This window comes from Trachemys scripta, chromosome 8, assembly GCF_013100865.1.
Source record: "Trachemys scripta elegans isolate TJP31775 chromosome 8, CAS_Tse_1.0, whole genome shotgun sequence".
Taxonomy (NCBI): Eukaryota; Metazoa; Chordata; order Testudines; family Emydidae; genus Trachemys; species Trachemys scripta.
The window spans coordinates 74,663,535-74,682,691 of record NC_048305.1 but is presented as its reverse complement, the minus strand read 5'-3'; the positions used below and the strand labels follow the sequence as shown (position 1 = coordinate 74,682,691).

The following is a 19,157-nucleotide window of genomic DNA, read 5'->3' as shown; positions in this document are numbered from 1 at the left end:
TGTATGGTAGATCACTAATGTGTGGATTTGGTATTACCTGCTGGGTACAAACAGAAAACACATGTAACACCAGGCCTTTTAGTGCTCTGCTGTTCTGGGACTAAAGGGCCATTTTAAATTGGGTGTATAGTTTACATATAAATTGTATATAAATCCATAGCTATGTTATGTTATGTAAATACCCCACGCCAGATCTACTGAATATAAACACTGGGGCCATGTTCTGTACTCAGTTGAACCCAGGGCATGCACCGCTTTGGACTTCAGTCAGTGCAGCTATAGGGGAGTAACCGAGAATAGCATCCAAGAGTATCAGTTGTGCTTGTTTTAGAGCGTCTCAGCTCTTTCAAACAGAAGGGCCTTTGTTGCCATTAACATGCTTATAGGGGCTTGATCCAGGGACATGTTTTGTTTCATCCACTTGTATGTGTCAGGCATTTCATGCTCTCCCTTTTCTATAGTCCGCATGTCCCTGTATGGGGACAGCCTGCCCTTATGTGCTAGTTGCAGAGGAGGTAGCTAGGAAAGAGAGAAGCTAGGAGAATGGAGAGATCAGCCTGCTGCTCCACAGAACTCAGCGTCAGAGCAGTAGGGCAATGCCTTGGATTTGCACAGCCAGAGCTTCCTCTAACACTTACATGGTGGTTGTCTTTCCAGCTCCATTGTGGCCGAGGAAGGCTGTGATTTGGTCCTCATAGAAAGTAACATTCATGCCATCCACTGCTGGCTTGGGCCTGCCTGGAAAAATCTTCACCAGGTTCTGCACACACACACCCGGGATCAGGTCTGGAGGCTCAGGTTCAAAAAAGGTGTTTACTTGAAAGGCAAGAAATCAAGAATGAAAAGGGAGTCAGAGAGACACAGCTCTCAGCACATCATTGCTTACATTACAGCAGCATAATCACAGTGTAAACTACAGCACAAAGTCCCAGGGCCCAGTTGTCCCCTCACACCAGTTTTGAACTGGGGTAGGTTTATTGACATCCATAGAGTTATTCCTTATTTACCTGGTAAATGAGAGGATTTGTGGAGACACAACTCACTCAGTCACGTGAAGGTGACTGTGTTTTGTGTTTGTTCATATGTGACAGAAAGAGATTGTTTAGGTTTCATTGTCTGTCCATGTGCTGAGAGAGTAAACCAGCCTGGAGATGGGGCTATATTTCCAGCTAAGCCATTCAAGTCATCTGCCCAGATGTGCCTTTTCTTTTCTTTTACTATGCTGTTTAAAATAATAAAGCTTCCTTTTAATCCTAGTGGGGTGAAATTCATCCTGGGCAAAGGGCCAGCCCAAGATCTAGGACCACTTAAGATGAGCTCTGCACAGGGGTGAATTTTCCCCAAAGATCACAAAAGCATAATTTTAAACTTCATCATCAAGTGCTAGGCAAAGCAAAGACCCTCTGAAGGAAATTAAACCCTTGGACAATACGAAGACAAATGATAGGAGTTGAGAATATTTATGCTACAGACTCTGTGCACTTCTATTTACACAACGCACTTAAGGGAGGGTTATTGCAGGGAGGGTTATTCTGCAATTGTAGTTTACTTCACTTTTCAGCCCCCAGAACGACTGTACTGAGGTGCAGTCCAGGCTGTCTGGGTGTGGCCAATCCTGTTGGTGAGCCCCATCTCCATCAGCAACTCCCATGGGTCGGCCATTCTAAACAAAGCTAGTAGAGAAGCCCCAAGTGGGAGGATGGGTCTACTGGACACCACAGCGCAGCTACAATCACAGGACTGGACTGTGCAGCTTTGTAATACAAGACACAGCAGACCATTCCTTTGGGCCTTGCACCAGGAGGGAGTCGAGGGCTCTCAGCACGTCACTGGATCGGCCCAAACTCCCTGGAGTACCTGATGCGTATTTGAATGCTAAGACAGGAGCATGCACACACAGACTCCAGCAGCCTGGCTCTTCTTGCTCTGCTTGGAACATTGGTCAATATCCCACCACAAGTCTTACATTTGACATAAGTTCGTTTCTCGTTTGCCTGTAAAACTCCTGGACTCAGGCTAATGCATGTGTTGTGAGGGTCTATCCCCAAACTCTACACCTAAGTCCCCTTTTTTGTGGCCAGACTCCTCTGCTCTGCTGGCTTTCCCGTGGGGCTAAGGACTGGTCATTCTCCTGACTCCACAGGTTGAGAACATGGTGGTGTTTGTTGGGAATGTAGATGAGGGCTTAGTGCAAACTGCCTGAAGTTCACCAGCTAAGGCAGATTTATTTTTTGCTAGTCATTAGACAGTGCTCTGCTGTCTTGCACTTGCACTGGATTGGCTTATTGCAAGTTCATCTATCCTTTGCACCACTGCCCAACTCCAGTTCCACTCACTCATGCCAGCTCTGAATCCGACTGTGAGTGCATTTTATGCCCCTGCCCCTCCTACTGGTAAGTGGAACCTTGAATTACATTAGCTCTGCGATTGTTTTATTGCGTACTGTTCACACACACCAATCACTATGTAGCTGGCTGAAGACCTCATGCTAAGAAGGGGGAATGTAGGCTGTTCCCTTTAGTGACAGGCAAAGCCCCTGCTACTGCAGTTTCGGAACTGATGAGCAAAGCAAAGCAAAGATAAAGAGGTGCTAGAAGCAGATTTGCTAAAATGACCTTTGCCCCTTGCCTGGCTCCTTCCTTTTGAAGCACTGTCCTGTTTCCATTCACCCTGAATGCAGGTCATCAATACCTACATGAGGATGAGCTCTCATGACCCCAGTTTTACCTCTAGCTTTTCAAGAGAGTCTGAGAGCTGAGCCCTTAGCTGTCTGCAGTGGTGGAATCTGCTGTGGAATCACCAGCTTGCTGCCATGAATTCCTCTGGGGACCACATGCAGAAAGCTCATCTGTCTCCCCACTGGCCCTTGAATACCAACCAGGTCATAGTCAGGAATGTTTAGATGGGAGCTAATGTCAGCATCAGACTGTAGAGACAGAACAATTCACATAAATCCCTTTGGAACCAGCCATTCCCCTACATACACAGGACCAGCTGCAGGATGTGTTTTGGGAGGATTTTTTGCCTTTATCTTAGCTCATCTCTCTCAAGTCTTGGTATTAAAGTCATGGCCACAATTTAACCCTAGCAAGCCAGCATGTGTCCGCCTCAGGTGTCACTTGGCAAGGGTACCAACATGCTGTAAGAAAAGGCAGTGTGGGTTTCCACTGGAAGAGACCCAGCTGTAGAGCCCTTATGGTGGAACACTCTCCTCCAGAGGTAGCCAGAGCAGCCCAAAGGGTAGGTGGCTGTGGACCGCAAGGGAGCAACAGTGCAGTGGTTGGGTGTTTCACACATCTCCTGAGAAAGTTCTCCAGGCAGAGCACCTGAGGAGTCCCTCGCAGAAATGAAAGCTGCACCCCAGTGGAGGGCTGCCAGCAGCAGTACTATTGCCTGCCCTCCTGGGACAGCACTGACTTGGTGGCAGATTGGAGCTAACCAGCACAGGATAGGCTATACGACCCATCACTGCTGGTTTGTGGGCAGCTCTGTCTTTCTCAGAAATAAGGGCTCAGGTCTATGCTCCAACATGGAGTGCTGCTCTTGTTTCGCACACGTACACAATTCTGGTTTTCTGCGAAGTACCTGGGGGTTAAAATGTCTCACACAAAGAGTCACGGTTACTCAGGTTGCTCTCTCTCTCTCCTTACTAGTCATTTCATCTTTGTCCTTTGCCTCTGCCTTAGGCTTCCCCTGCTTGGCGCGCTCTTTTTTTCTTTTGTGTTTACATTTGGATTCTTTACCATCCTTCTCCCCCTGGTTGTCACTCTGTTCTTCCAGCTTTTCAGGCTCGTCTGCTTCCTCCCTCACGTTTGCAGTCTTTTCCTCTCCTGTTGCCTTCCAGGCTGGACTGCCTTCTTTCCTGGGACTCTTTTCTACATTAACCAAAAGTTAATTTAATGATTACCATCATCTCTGGAGATGTATTGGGAGAAGTGAGATAGTAACACATTACAACAGTACTTATCTCTTAGCATTATTCATCATCAAAGCCCTTCAGTGACATTAGGAACATAGCAATTGCACTCTGAACCATCAGACTAATGGTCCACCTAGTCTAATATCCTCTCTTCCAAGTACTCAAGACCAGGTATGACAGAGGCAAGACTGACTCTTTTTAATTCCATGGCGGAAGTTTCTTCCTAATCCCAGGTGCATAGTGGGCTGGTTTAAGTCCTAAAGCATGAGGTTTGATATGCACTGACTGTGTTGGTAACTACAGACTATGTCCTGCCATAAGGGCAGGGGACTGGACTCGATGACCTCTCAAGGTCCCTTCCAGTCCTAGAATCTATGAATTTATGAATATTCTTCACTGTATCTTCACAAACCCCTCCTTGTTAGATCCCTATTTTGCAGCTGGGGATCCAGAGGTTAAGTGATGTAACCAAGGGCAGAGTGAAAGAGTTAGTGTGCAGTTCCCAGTCATGTGCTTCGATCATACCTCTAGGAAGGAAAGATGCTATGTGAATTTATGTGGAGGGGGACAAGGGAAGCAAGAACAGTGACTCCTCTGATGGGTTTTTCCCCCCACAACGTAGGAGCAGAGGTTCACTGTTTTACAATACATTGAAATGATCTGGATTTATTAGTCTACACATAAAATTTCATTATATCAGAGTTTAGTCTTGCCCAATCCTGTTCCCATTAAAGGCAATGGAAAAACTCTAACGGAGTTCAGTGGTACACAATTAGACCCCATAAGCAGGTTTCATAGTAGCTGGAAGCGCACCTCCCAGCACAGGTAAACAGTCTTGTGCTAACTCTGCACCCTAAAAATAGCAGTGTGGATGCTGTGGCATGGGTGATGGCTTGGGTTAGCCACCAAGTACAAGCCCACCTGACTCACTGAGTCTGAGCTCAGATGGCGAGCCCAGACTGTTGCCAGACTGCAATGTCCACACTGCTATTTTTAGGGTGCTACCCCGAACGAAGCTATCACAAGCCTGCCTGCCCATGCCAGGAGGCACGTTCCTGGCTGCAGTAGAGACATACTCTAAGCAACATAATTGCCATGGGAATACACTGATACACTACTTAGTTTTAAAATGCATCAGGCTGATTTAGCATCGTAGGGTTTGTCTACACTTACAACACTGCAGCACTTCATCGAAGACACTACCTACACCATGGGCGGGCTTCTCTTGTTGGCGTAGGTATGTCATGACCCCGAGAGCTGGAAGCTAGGTCGATGGGAGAATTCTCCCACTGGCGCTGTCTACATTGGGGTTAGGTCGATTTAACTGCATCGCTCAGGGGGGTGGATTTTTCCTAATTTCCTATTGTAAACCAGGCCTTAGGCTATGTCTACACTTGGAGCTAGAGGTGTGATTCCCAGCTCAAAGAGACATTCATGCCAGCTCTCATCAAGCTAGTGAGCAAAAAACAGTGTAGCTGCAGTAGCGCTGGCAGTAGTGACTTAGCTGCTCTGAGCACAACCCTACCTGGACCCTATTTTGGGCAGCTAGACCATGCTGCCACTTGCCACTGACTGTGTTACTCCAGCGACACTGCTATTTTTAGCATGCTAGCTCGAGGAGCACTAGTGTGAGTATGTCTGATCAAGCTAGAAATCACACCCCTAGCTCTAAGTGTAGACATAGCTTTATTTGCTCTTGCATTTCCTGGCGTTTTCTTCTCATGTTTTTCCCAGTGCACGCAGTTTCTCTAAAGGAAGAAAGATATAATTGTTCATTATAATTGTTGCCCTTGTGACCCAGATGTGGCAGGGGTGGGGGAGAAGCTAATTAAATAAGCTGAAGAACTAAAGGACCCTAGTCCTTCAAATAGATGAACTATTATGTGCCTCCCATGGAGGGATTACTCAGAGAATTATGATCTTTTCAGTTTTACCCTCTCTAGAAAAGAGGAGGGGGTGAGTTATGACAGATTGAATTCTTGTGAGCCAGTAGGGGCTTGTCCTAAGGTTACCTGAGATAATATCCTTTCCCTCTGGCCAAAAGCAGCACTAGGTTCTCCAGATTACTACATGTAATTCATCATCCATAATTATGATGTGTCAATTTTTTAAAAATAATTTTGATCCTGGAAAATGAACTGCTGCTTGGGGCAAATGCTCAGATTTCATTTAGGCAGTAACACCTCACTTGAACAATTTGAAAAGTGCTATAAAGAAACCTATATCAGAAGACTTCAGAGTTTAAAGGCTCTCTGTCTACCCCTCTCCTAGGCACACCTGGCAGAAAACACAGCACTTATGTGGCATTACGAACAATCTGAAAGTAAAATTATTTTTCTATTAGTATTGAGGGGCATCCCAAAGGCATGTGCTAAATGCTAAAACCCTCTAAGTGACTCTATGCTATAAGTGTGGGGTTTTCAAAGGAGCCAAAGGGAAATGCATGGTCCACCTCCTATTTGTGCCTTTGAAAATCTCCCTCCACACCTATATACATGCAGTTCGTTCCCCTGTACCCAATGCCTCTTTGGCTGATGGGTGCTCCGAAGCAGAGACAGAGAATGGACTCTAGTAATATCCAGGCCAACCTCTGTCATTCTGAATTCCCCTCACAGTGAGGCTAGTGCGAAAGCTGTTTATTCAGTTCAGAACATACCACAGTGTAAATCCCCTTTACAGAGAACAATGTAGCTGTTTCTTTCTTCCTGACCCCAACATGTGGGCAGACTGGGAGGGGGGTTTCAGAATGTTTGCAGAGGAGATTAGACCCTGCTGGTCTAGAAGCAACTTCTTGTGCCCAGACCCCTTGCAAACAGTTCATCAGAGCTGATGAGGGGTCATATTGTGATGAGCAGATTGACCATGCAAAACCTGTTACAGTAGAACCTCAGAGTTACGTACACCTCGGGAATGGAGGTTGTTCATAACTCTGAACAAAACATTATGGTTGTTCTTTCAAAAGTTCACAACTGAACATTGACTTAATACAGCTTTGAAACTTTACTATGCAGATGAAAAATGCTGCTTTTAACCACCTTCATTTAAATGAAACAAGCACAGAAGCAGTTTCCTTACCTTGTCAAATCTTTTTTTAAACTTTCCCTTTATTTTTTAGCAATTTACATTTAACACAGTATTGTACTGTACAGTATTTGCTATTTATTTATTTTTTACAATGAGCCAGATGCTGTCCTTAATTACACTAGCATCAATTAGGAGTGCTTAGATAGGAACTCTCAAAGTAGAATATATATACATACATGTGTTCACATACACACAAATAGGCACAATTCTGATCTCACTCTAGTGAGAATCAGGAGTAGCTCCACTGAAGTTAATAATTACACTGGTGACAAAGTAAGTGGGAGAGACTCAGGTCCAGAAAGGTGTAACCCCAGTGTAAACACAGTGTAATTAAAATCAGTATCATATCCATTGTGACTCAAGTCTCAAATATTCTGGATTGGGTAATAACAGCTCATCAAATATCCTCATATGCATGAATTAGAGAGATGGGGCTCTGATGTTCCCAGCTAACCTACGCATGCTTTAAAAGCCCTCGGATGGAACACTGACTCATCCTCTAATAACTCTCTAATAATAGTGGGCCACTCAGAGTTCAAAGCCACCTGCTAAGATTCCCACTGTATGTCTGTCTCTAATCTTTTCAGTGGCTCACATAATGAATGTACAATGTATTCACCTCTAAACGGATCAGTGGGTTTTGAAGTTATTTCCAAGCACAAGAGTTTTCAAATAACTCACCATCAGCAGTTGCTGTTTTCTCAGCTTTTGGGTGGCCAGACTCAAGCCAGTAAGACTCCTGCAGAGGGAAATACCAAGGCCGTGGTATCCCATACTCCCCTAAAACACAAACAAGGACAGTTCATACAGAGAGTCCACATTTTCTATGGGCTGCAACTCAGGTATGCAAATCTCAATTTAAATATTAATACTTGGAGTTTCATTAGCAATCATGTTCCAGCGTATTAGAAGATCTAACAAAGCACAGCCACCTACCATGCTTCCAGCAGAATAACCCCAGTTTCCAAATATTTTGGGAGAGGGAGGAGAAATAAACACATTACGTGTGATCAGGGCTAACTTTAGTTTTCTAAAGCAAAATGTAGTTTAATTAAGGAATTAGGCTACCCCCTGCCTGGGGCTAGTTTGAACCCTTAATACTAGACAGTAGCTGCCAAAGAAATTTCCCAGTTCCAGCAGGTAGGCTCCTGACCCCAAGTAATGATTTCTTTTTGAAGTCCCCTTCCAAATTCTAGAGACTGAATAGCTCATCATGTTTACAAAGATCACACTGGGTCTGAATGCACAACAGGCATCAAAACTAAATTAAGAGGCAGCTCAGGCCAAAATTTCAACATGCAGCTTTCCAGGAAAAACAACTAAAAAAATCCGAAGAAGTGGGCTGTAGTCCACGAAAGCTTATGCTCTAATAAATTTGTTAGTCTCTAAGGTGCCACAAGTACTCCTGTTCTTCTTTTTGCGGATACAGACTAACATGGCTGCTACTCTGAAACTAAAAAAATGTGGTGTGATGGTGATTTACACTGGCTAAGAATCTGATTCACTATGTTTAAAGTCTTATTCTTTGTGAGCCTATCTGCCTACTGTTTTTTGCCACTTATTCAAAATCAACAATGAGATTTGCAATAACACTGCTGTGTGGTCTATTTCTGTGTGATAGTTACTGGAATAGTTACTAGAAACCCTGCTTATTTCCACTTCATTTCTCCGGATTGGATTTCTAACAAGGACTGGATGACCCCCAAGCTGTTTGGGTAATTTCCAAAGACACTTTTTGCAAACAAGCAGTTTATTCCATCATTGCTTCAAACCTGATACAAGAACTTTGCAATGATTTTATGTATATGATTTCCACTTAAAATACTACCCTCTAGGTTCTTAGAATTGACATTCTGTGCTCACATTAACTCACTCAACTCTCTGTCTGCTCACAGAAGCAACCTTGGCTTGTTATAGGATGAGTTAAACCTCCTTGAAGGTGATGGATGTACAGTCACCTTTCATTCAGGATAAGTGTAAAAAACAATTGAGCTCCTTTATGGAACCAGATAGTTGAAGCAATAGGAGCCACCACCCAAACCATCCGTACTTGGAAAGGCTTGAGAAAAAGCCGAACAATGCAGCCCAAGGGGTTTCCCTGGGGACAGATATAGAAAATGCAGGGGCTGGAGCACTGATTGGTGGAGCTGTATGTGTCTGAATGTGAGAGAAAAGCCGTGAGAAACAAACAGACACCACAGAAATAGAGAAGGAGCAGAAAGCCAAGGAGACAGCCAGAACAAACAGTTGGAGTGTGGCCCTGAAAAAAGCCTAGAGAGAGCTTTTGGGGTAAACTACTGGTTAAAAAGAGGCTTGGAACCATGAACAAAGAAGCTTTCTCCTGTTTGACTCCCATGGTGTGCAGGGATCTAGGACTGTACGTTCTTTGTAATTAAACGGGATCACGTGATCAATTTCTCCTCCTAACAGAATAACCCTCCACACTCTGAAGTTTGGCTAACCATTGCCACCTGCTTCAGCAGCAGGCAGGGGAGCTACAGTATGTGTGCTGGAGCAGCAAATCCATTCAAAGGCGACCCTGTTGCTTCTACAGCTTTCAATGTAGTATTTCAATAATGTTTAACGTGAGGCTAAACAACTTTTTTTAAGCTACAAGGACATGCTCTTGCCCATTAAATATTCACTTCTTAATTTGTACCATGTTGCTAACATCACACCCAGGATTCTCTATAAAAACCTTAAGAAACCCCTTAGGGAATGTTCTGACCATCTAGTCAGTGAGAAGAACCATTTGTCTCCACAGGAGTTATAACCACACCAGAAGAAAAAGCTGACAAAGGGGCCACAGCACAGTAGTGAGTCAGGCCCTTGGAGTTTGTATTTTGTGCTTCAAAGTGCATTATCAGGGCTTAAACATTTTCACTAGAGCATGTCAAATTTTTTCTAATGAAAAACAATTTTGATGAAAAATGGCCTTTTCTGAGCATGAAAATTTTGCGAAAAGATTGTTTTATTAAATGTTCCCTTTTTTGACCAAAAACACCTCAAAAATCTGTTTTCCTTTCTCCCCACCCTTTTCACTTGCAAAATGGAAAAAAGGGGGGGAAAAGAAAAAGTGAGAAAAAGGTAATGCCAAAAAAAAAAAAAGGTTCCAGACTGGATTCGATTTGTGGTTCATCTGGTCCAATATCCTGTGTCTGACAGAGACCAGCACCAGATATGTCAGAGGAAGATGCAAGAAGATAGGCAGATGTGGGGTAATCTTCCCCCCGATTAAAGTCCTATTCTACTCCCTAATAGTTACAGATTAATTTAGGACAGTGTAATTTACAACCACTACCACATATGAGTGGGAGATTGACATACTGTACCTGGAAAAACATTTTCAAGGTACCATGTGAGAATTCCATATAGCAAAGCATCAAAAAGCATCATCTCAATGGAGAAGAAAAAACTGTATTCATCTGCCTCCAGAGGACTGGTCCTGATATTGTCCCATTGTAGCCCAACACCTTGCTCTTCATAGCGTGACAAGTATTCTGTACCGAATCCAAAAGCCACTGGAGAAAGCAAGCTCTGGAATAAAGGTGAAATAACAGGGATTCAGGCAAGGGGAAAGCCCACATCAATAAAAAATATTTTTTGAGTTGAAGTATGAAACTTGGTTGTGCACAGGAATGATCAAGAGGAACAGAAGGAGAGGGTTTTCTTTTAAACACAATCTAAGGTACAGTAGGACTGGAAAGTCAAGTATTTGGTAAAGAACACTGGGACATCTTTAATTTCAGGACTGGTGGCAGCTCTACGAAGGATTTAGAGACAATTGTCCAAATTTAGCCCTGGCGTAAACAGGTTCAGCTTCCATTGACTTCAGTGGAGCAGCATCTGCTCACATGAGGGTGTAACTCATTTATTATCTCTCCATATGGAGATGATTTTGGCAGTTTGAGCTCATTCAAAAAGTGTCTTGTCAGCCTCAGGAGAATTAAATATATGTATGAAATAAAATGTAGGATGGTGGCTCAGGTCTCCTCTTCTTTACCAGGTGTACTGTACTCTCACATTGACAAGAGAGACAGATGAGGGCACAAGAAATACCAAGACAAAGGAATTATACAGCGTGCATGGAGTGGCAGTGTCTGTGCAGCAGAAGGGAAAGTTCACAGGAGACCCAGCCTAAGCAAAAGCAAAACCACAACCCTCACCCTTTTGGGGTTTCCAATTGATTTACACAGTCCTTGTTCAACCAAACCAGCATAGTTTCTGACCATCATTTCCCATGGTGCACTGCAACAGCTCAGCGAGAAGGGACGCTGTGCTGCATCACAGAAGATGTAGCCTGGCTCAGCCCATACAGAATGGGGGCATGAGCCACTGTGGTTGGATCTCCGAATCAAAATTTTCAGTTTTCAGGTGAAATTTTCCCAGTTTTTGATTTTTTACAAAAAGTTTAAATTTTCCATGGGAAAATCACGCACACACACACCCGATCCAGCTCTATTTCAGTCTGTGAAGCTCTAAACAAGCAACATAAACCCAAACAAAACACACAGGGCAACTCTTGTTTCGCCAGTGCTCCCCATCCTGGTTTTTGTCAGCAAGGGCTTGATTCCCTTCTTTTACACCAGTGTAACTCCATCAACTTCAGCACCCTAAATTCCTGTTAATGCTCCGGAGTTAAGGGCATTGAGCTCCTCACAAGATCAGTTCCTTGATCCAGTTTTATTGCCTTCATCTACAGAACCTGAAAATGCTCTATCCCAGGAGTAGGCAAACTATTTGGCCCGAGGGCAACATCTAGGTATGGAAATTGTATGGCGAGCCATGAATGCTCATGAAATTGGGGGTTGGAGTGTGGGGTGGGGGGTGAGGGCTCCAGCTTGGGGTACAGACCCTGGGATGGGGCTGGGGATGAGAGGTTGGGGGTGCAGGAGGGTGTTCTGTGCTGGGACCAAGGGGTTCGGAGGGAGGGAGGGGGATCAGGGCTGGGGCAGGGAGTTGGGCCACAGGAGAGGGTCAGGGGTGCAGGCTCCAGGCAGCGCTTACCTCAAGCAGCTCCCGGAAGTAGCGGCATGTCCCCCATCTGGCTCCTATGCGGAGGCGCATCCAGGCGGCTCAGTGCACTGCCCAGTCCACAGGCACCACTCCTGCAGCTCCCACTGGCCATGGTTCCTGGCCAATGGGAGCTTTGAGGGCGGTGCTTGGGGCGGGGGCAGCATGCGGAGCCCCCTGGCTGCCCCTATGCATAGGAGCTGGAGGGGGGACATGCTGCTGCTTCTGGGAGCCATGCGGAGCCATGGCACACGCGGAGTGGGGCAAGCCCCCAGCTGGAGCACCGGAGCGAGGCAAATCACAGACCCCACTCCCTGGTGGGAGCTCGAGGACCAGATTAAAACGTCTGAAGGGCCAGATGCGGCCCTCGGGCCGTAGTTTGCCCACCCCTGCTCTATCCCGTGCAGTTAGAGAGCCTGATCAACAGCAGAGTTAGAGGACCAGTCAAACCACTGTGCCAACAATTGTAATACAGATGGGACCACAACTGTATTCTGCAAATCAAAGGAGTTGCATTTGAGGTTCTGGATTTGGCCCATATCTTGTTTAATTGAGCCCCAAATTCTATTTATATAAACACATGTACTTTTTAAAGGTTGGCAAATGCTCACAGGAATACAAATGTTTTCATGAAAACAGCTTTCAGTGAATTTAAAAGTTAGTTAAAAATCATGTTACAATAGCTCTGTCGCACTTGTGTTAAAATACAGTTGGCACATTTCAATCTGAAATCATTTTAAAATGATAATTTGCATCTTCACCACTTCCTCTGTTTATTTACATTTTGCAGCTATTTGTTTCAAGCTGGTTGCACTTGCTGGCTCTCCTGCAGCAGCGCACTGCAGCGAGGTACAGGTTGCAAACACTGCAGGGGCATGTCTACATCAAAAAGACTAGTTTTACTGAACTTTTTTTAAAAAAAGCCATATAAACCTTTCTAGTGACTAGGGTTTGTCAGAGGCTTATTCCCCTGTGATAGTTCACTGCTCAGCCTAAATTACTTGATAGTGTCCCTCTGAGTCAGGAGTAACTCCACTGAAGTCAGTTGAGTTTCCCCAGTACAAAACCATTGAGAGGAAGGAGGATGGTGGCTCAGGTCTCTTCCTCTTTACCAGGTACTGTACTGTCAGTTACTCGCACACTGACTAGAGAAGCAGAGACAGGGGCACAAAAGTCAAGACAAAGGAATTCTACAACCAGGTCATAGATTTTCATAGAGGGAGGCAAAAGGCGCCTTACTGCCATAATCTTCAGGTTAATAGTCATGCGGTCCTGCCAAGCAAAGCAGACGACGTGGGGCAGGTAGAGGGTGAAGTAGATGACTCCGCTGCAGGCAGCTGCCAAGTTAGCTTTGGAGAAGAAGGTGCTGAGCAAGAAACACTGCATGATGGTGGCTGTGGTGAACGTCAGCAGAAACAGAAGGAGGATGAGGGGATTGCTGTAGTGAAGCACCTTGCCACACTGTAACCAAAGGAAACCAAATGAATTTAGGTACAATGCTGTCTCACAAGCTAGCAGCAGAGCTCAGAACTACCATTGGTACCAGAGCTATAATGGTTAATCAATATATCCGACCCACTCTCCCTAATCTATTTAATCGGTCTCTCCAGACATTTTTACCACAGCATCTGAGGGCTTTACAATTAAAAAAAAAAGTCACAGCCAAAGTAAGGCAGTGGTCTAATTTCATCCCTACTCACTAGCTCTGAGGCACCTGGTATTGTCACTAGTCTCACTGGTTGCCCAGCCCAGAGTTCTATTTGATGACTCTCTGTTGTCTTTGTAAAAGACGAAAATCTGATGTTCTCCCTCTGCATTCCTCAAAGGAAAGTTCCCTGAAGACATTCCAACCCTACAATTCCAAGTGAGACATGTCTGCATGGAAACCAATTCTGTTAAAATAAAATTGTCTGAACTGTCAGAACAATTTCCCATTGTTCTCCCTGGGAGCCCCACACTGGAGAGAGGTTGTGGGGAAAGTTGGCAGACACACATTTAAAAAGAAAAGCTAGTAGGCAGATTATAAAGTACTATATTCTGCACCTGAATTACATTCCCATTCCCAGAGCCTGTGAGGGCTGAAGAGGATGACTAAGATCTCCCAGAATCCTTTGTGTAGAAAGTAACCCACTGGATGAACTTGTGTTGACCTTTCTTCTTTAATGCTTTTGAATCTTTAATGTCCCCTCTCACTGAAGAGTGTGGTTTCAGCAGACTGTCAGCTTACTCCTATAGGGAGAAGGGCTGTTTTTTTCCTTAAGAGCTGGTCTCCACACAATTTTTGTACCAGTAGAACTAGGCCAGTTAGAGGTGTGATTTTTTTTACCGACAGACTTATACTGATGCAGCCCCTACCGTGCAGTTGTACTGGGATAGCTAGTCCCCCATGATAGCAGAACAATTATTTTGGTATAAGCACATTTATAGTGGTATAGCAGCCTCCACACTAGGAAGGTTGTACTACTTTAACTATACCAGTACAGTTAAAGTAGTACACCCTGTGTGTGTAGACAAGCCCTAAGATTGCAAATACACTGGGAGAGCTTATAAGGACAGGATTGATTAGAGAGGGCAGTCTGAATTCTGACTCTGTATTTGTAACAATTCACTGGGGAAAATGTCAGGCAACTCTTCCCTGCCAGAACAGCATTGTCTAGAAAAGGGTTGGATGGTTTTGGAAACTGGGTCCAGTTCTAACATAAACCACTTTGAAAAAGCAGCAATTTTGAGACTAAGGAGAGTTCCTGCCAGGGAGTGAGGGATAGATTAGGCTTGAGTCAGTCCCTGGTGCCTCTCTCCCCCATTTGTGATAGTGTCCTAGTTTCAAAGCAGGCAAGCATGGCCTATGATAAATGACTCAGACAGTGAATGAAAAGATTAGAATTCCTCAGATTGAGATCTTCTACGTTTGAAGCAGTGATACTTATTGAAAGACTTGCCCTGTATACTGGAAATGCAACAAATGGAACATGACCTGTCAGTGTAATCAGGCCTGACGCATCCTCGTGCAGACAGTCTTACAATAAGTCTCATTAGTGAATTTATCTCTCTCTGTCTCTGCCAAGTGCTGACGCAGCCTGGAGGACTGCTTACAAGAATGAGCATTCTACGTGCTAAAATCAGAGTAGGCCACCAGTGGTTCTGGTCTCCTTATGTATAGCTATTGTTTCTTGATGGACAGCTAATATCAACAGTGCAAACGTGAACTGCAGGTTTGGGGCTTTTTAAAGTCACTCCCAAGCTAATCCTTACCGTAATTAGTGCTGTTAGGAGAGACACGCTCACAGACATCATGATGAAGCTGTCTAGGAACCAGGTGTACCAGATAACCCCATTAGTAACTCCCCGGTTCTTCATGGCTTCTTTCAGTCTCATTTCCTTCTCCAGCACAATGCTCTTCACTATCATGGAGACCGAATAGATCCAAGCCAGCACCATGAAGATAGGGAAGGAGCGGTTCAGGGTGATCATGAAGCTACCCATGCAGGGAGAGAGGAATGAGTGAAATGCAGGTAAAGCAGGCAAGGGTTGGGATGAAAAGGAAGGAAGAAAGGGAAAAGGAAAAAGAGGGATAAAGAATTCTTTGCACTTATTATGGCTGAGCATTTCAAAGGAGCCTAAGGTTAGGCTTCTCTGAAAATCCCAGTCTAAGAGTGTAGTAACAGCTCTCAAAGAACTTTACAAATAATGAATTAAACTTTGCAGCCCCCACCCGCAAGGGCTAGGTGTTATCTACATTTTACACATGGGAAAACCGAGGCACACAGTGGTTATGACACTTGCCCAAGGCCACTGAGTCTGTGGCAAGGTACAGATCTCACGCCACACCTCACTTTCTGAACACTGTGCCATGCTGTAATTATTATAACTTGCAAAGAACGTTTTGAGACAGATGCTAATTGTAAGAAATGAGTCTTCCATGTGTTATATCTTTGAAATGTTTCCCCAAGTTTAATTAGCAAATAAATCAATAAATATTAACTATTAAAAGCAGCCAGATGCTATGTTGAAATGATGTATGCAAAACATCATTCTTGGAATGTCTTGAGCCTGTCACAGGATGGTCAGTGTTAGCAGTTAGCTAACAAAATCTGCACTACTATGTCAGACAGCTGGAGGGCTCCCTCTCTCCGTTAACATTGGGTCAATTTTAGGTCACAACCTGGAATCTTTTATGCACGGCTGCCATAGTTTTGTCCCTCAATCCTACAACAAGTAAAAGGTAGCCATGGAGAATACATTTAGGGTGACCATAAGCTACGATAAAACACGTTTCCTGCTGGCATCTCTTCACATGTGTTATTAGGTGAGAGTAGCATTATCTAAGATATCTGACTCTCATTTTGCACCAGTTTCGTGATGGTGACATTTGAATGAAACTGACCAAAAAGCCAGAGGGAACCCCCTCGCCCCCTTTCCCCCTCATTTCTTTCTGTATGGGGGAGAAGCCTGGGACTCTAAAACTCAAAGGAAGAGACATTCTTTAGGAGCAGGACAGTGCCAGTCAGCAAAACAGGCAGGAAAACATCACTTTCCTGCCAAAAACTTCCAGAAAGCAACTTGGCCTGCTGAACCAAAATAAAATGCTTTGTTGAGGCAGGCTGGGAAGGGCCTCTTGCTTTTGCCTCTTGTGGGACCTCTGGTCCCCAGATTAGCAAGCACGGTCCCCGTGTCAACCCAAAAGCAGCATACCTCTTCCAAAAGGGCCTAGCCATTTTATTTAACTAGGTTCTTTGAAGGGGCTACGACTAAACGCGGTCTCTCTGTGGGGTTTTCTGTAATTGTTGCAGGCCTCAGGCTATGTCTACACTTAAACCGCTACAGGAGCGCAGCTGCACTGCAGTAGCGCTTCAGTGTAGACACTCCGTACAGTAACAGAAGGGGTTCTTCCACCACTGTAGGTAATCCACCTCCCCGAGAGGGGGTAGCTAGGCCAATGGAAGAATTCTTCTGTCAACCAAGCGCTGTCCACACAGGGGGTTAGGTCAACCTAACTACGTCTCTCGGCGTGGGGATGTGTCATACCCCCGAGAGACGTAGCAATGCCAATGTAGCTTGTCAGTGTAGACCAGCCCTGAGCAACCTTTGCCCGGTTTGGGTTTCTACAGCTGCAATAACCTCTCTTGGTGAACTCCCCCATGATAACACAAATGATATACCTCCCTGAAATCAGCTGCAGTGTTAGTGAGGGAGAGAACAGCACTATTCATGACATGGGATTCCTGGAAGTCGGACTGTGCATGATTCAGAGCCACAGTGTTATAGGGAAATGCTCTCTGTGTGAGCCCATTTTAATCATCAAAAAAGTCCATTTAATTTTAATTGAAATCTTCTTTTCCCCTCCAGATCTCACAGGCTCAGCTATGAACTGTGCACATTTTTATGTGCCTCGAGTTTCCAGGCATTCTCCTGCCGCTATTAAAGTCAATGGGGTTTTCCCGCTGATTTCAGTGGGAGCGGGATCAGACTCTTCAGTCTCCTTTCTTAAAGTTCCAAAGTACTGGACTTTTTCTGCTTCTCCAATTTCCTTATCTGTGTTAACCAGGGAAGCACATCCCTGGCTCCTTGGGGTATTTCACTAATGCCATAGTCCTGGGATTTCTTTCTGGCTTTTAAACAAGATCAAAGGCAAAAGCAGTCAAGCCTCCTGAAAATCCACTGTCTCATCCAGCCACCCGATTAGTTATCAGAAATAGGATCACTAGCTGCTCTTACTCACATATCATCTACAAAGCAGGGATACGGCATTTGCTGCAGGTAGATTCCTGATGGCACTTCAGCGTTGGTCTGGGTCTTTATAATCCCATGCTCAATCATGTCTTGCAGATACGCAAACCCTCCCCAGATGTAACGTAAATCATCCACTGGGTCAGCTCTTGGACCAGGATCCCAATACCTGGGAAGTAAAAATACATGGAAATCACTCAGGCAGGCAGGCAGGCACTTTAAGAAGGAGAACACTTAGCGGAGAACTTCCCGGGGGCTCCACCTAGTGCTGTTCCTTCCAAGTTATGGCTGTCAGGCTCCGCTGCTTGAGAAGGGGTCAGACGTTCATGATTCAGAAAAATTAGTTATTATTTTGTTTTTTAAGTTTTCTATGCCGTTCTGTAATACAGTAATTTTGGCCAACAATGCATAGAGGGGGTTCAAAATAAAACAGCAAATATATATTTCAATGTGCCAAATTTGTTCAAAATGTTTCTGGTATTTATGGATTTGTTTGATTTAAAAAGTATTATGGCTTCAACTAAATGGACTCACACTCAGCTCCCAGTAGCCTCTGTAAAACCTCAGCTTTTTATTTTAAAAGTTCTTTTCTGGATGTTGAAGGCTTTGAATGGATTTGCTCCATTACGTGTGTCTGACCTTTCAGCTTCTATCCTAAAGATCCAAGTCAGATGACTATTTCATTTGTCCAGAATTTAAGCTTGTGACCAGGCCTGGTCAAAAATTTTCCATCTATGCTGGTTTTTTAATGGAAAATTGGATTTCCAACTAAATTAAATCTTTCACAAAACATATCTGCTTTCTGCAGAAACATTTACTTTTTTTGTCAAAATATTTCAGATGAAGTCTTTTGGTTTTCAGCTAAAATCTTTCAATTTCTGAGTTTTCAGTGGAAACTCACAATTTTGTGTGGAAATATCCAATGAAAGCAAACTTTTTTTTGTTTGTCAAAAATTTCTGCAAGGGTGGAAAAAACCCTCAGACCACTTCTCCTTGTGACACCGGGAGCCACAGTTTTCAGTACCTGTTACACACCTCTAATGTGAATAGCCCTTTCTTTAACCATTATAGTATTTTCAACCACAAGTGCTCAAAAATCATGCGTCAGGCCCCCAAAACTCCTGAGATTGGCTTGCCAAGTGGCATTGGAGCATTTAGATATCATGTTTTCAAGTTCTTCTCTGCAGTCATGATGTCTAGAAACTTGCTTTTATTTAGGGTTACCATAGTCCGGATTTTCCCGGACATGTCCGGCTTTTGGGGGCTCAAATCCCCGTCCGGGGGGAAATCCCCAAAAGCCGGGCATGTCCGGGAAAATCGGGAGGGAGGGAGGGAGGGCTCGGCCGGGGCCTCTTTGGCCGGGGCCGGTGCGGGGCCGGGCCGGGGTCGCGGGTCCGGGGGCATGGTGCCGGGC

At 44.6% G+C, this 19,157-nt stretch overlaps 1 protein-coding gene across 1 annotated transcript in view; it reads right to left on the bottom strand.

The window, feature by feature from the left end:
* Positions 1-19,157, bottom strand: part of ABCA4 (ATP binding cassette subfamily A member 4) — a 115,782-nt gene that overhangs the window by 45,603 nt on the left and 51,022 nt on the right. Inside the window, exons 12-18 of the mRNA XM_034780078.1 lie at positions 17,736-17,912; positions 15,269-15,491; positions 13,256-13,477; positions 10,336-10,540; positions 7,685-7,783; positions 3,651-3,875; positions 639-816 (exon numbers count right to left, since the gene is read on the bottom strand). Coding sequence (XP_034635969.1) covers positions 639-816; positions 3,651-3,875; positions 7,685-7,783; positions 10,336-10,540; positions 13,256-13,477; positions 15,269-15,491; positions 17,736-17,912 — 1,329 coding nt within the window. The remainder of the gene's footprint in view (positions 1-638; positions 817-3,650; positions 3,876-7,684; positions 7,784-10,335; positions 10,541-13,255; positions 13,478-15,268; positions 15,492-17,735; positions 17,913-19,157) is intronic.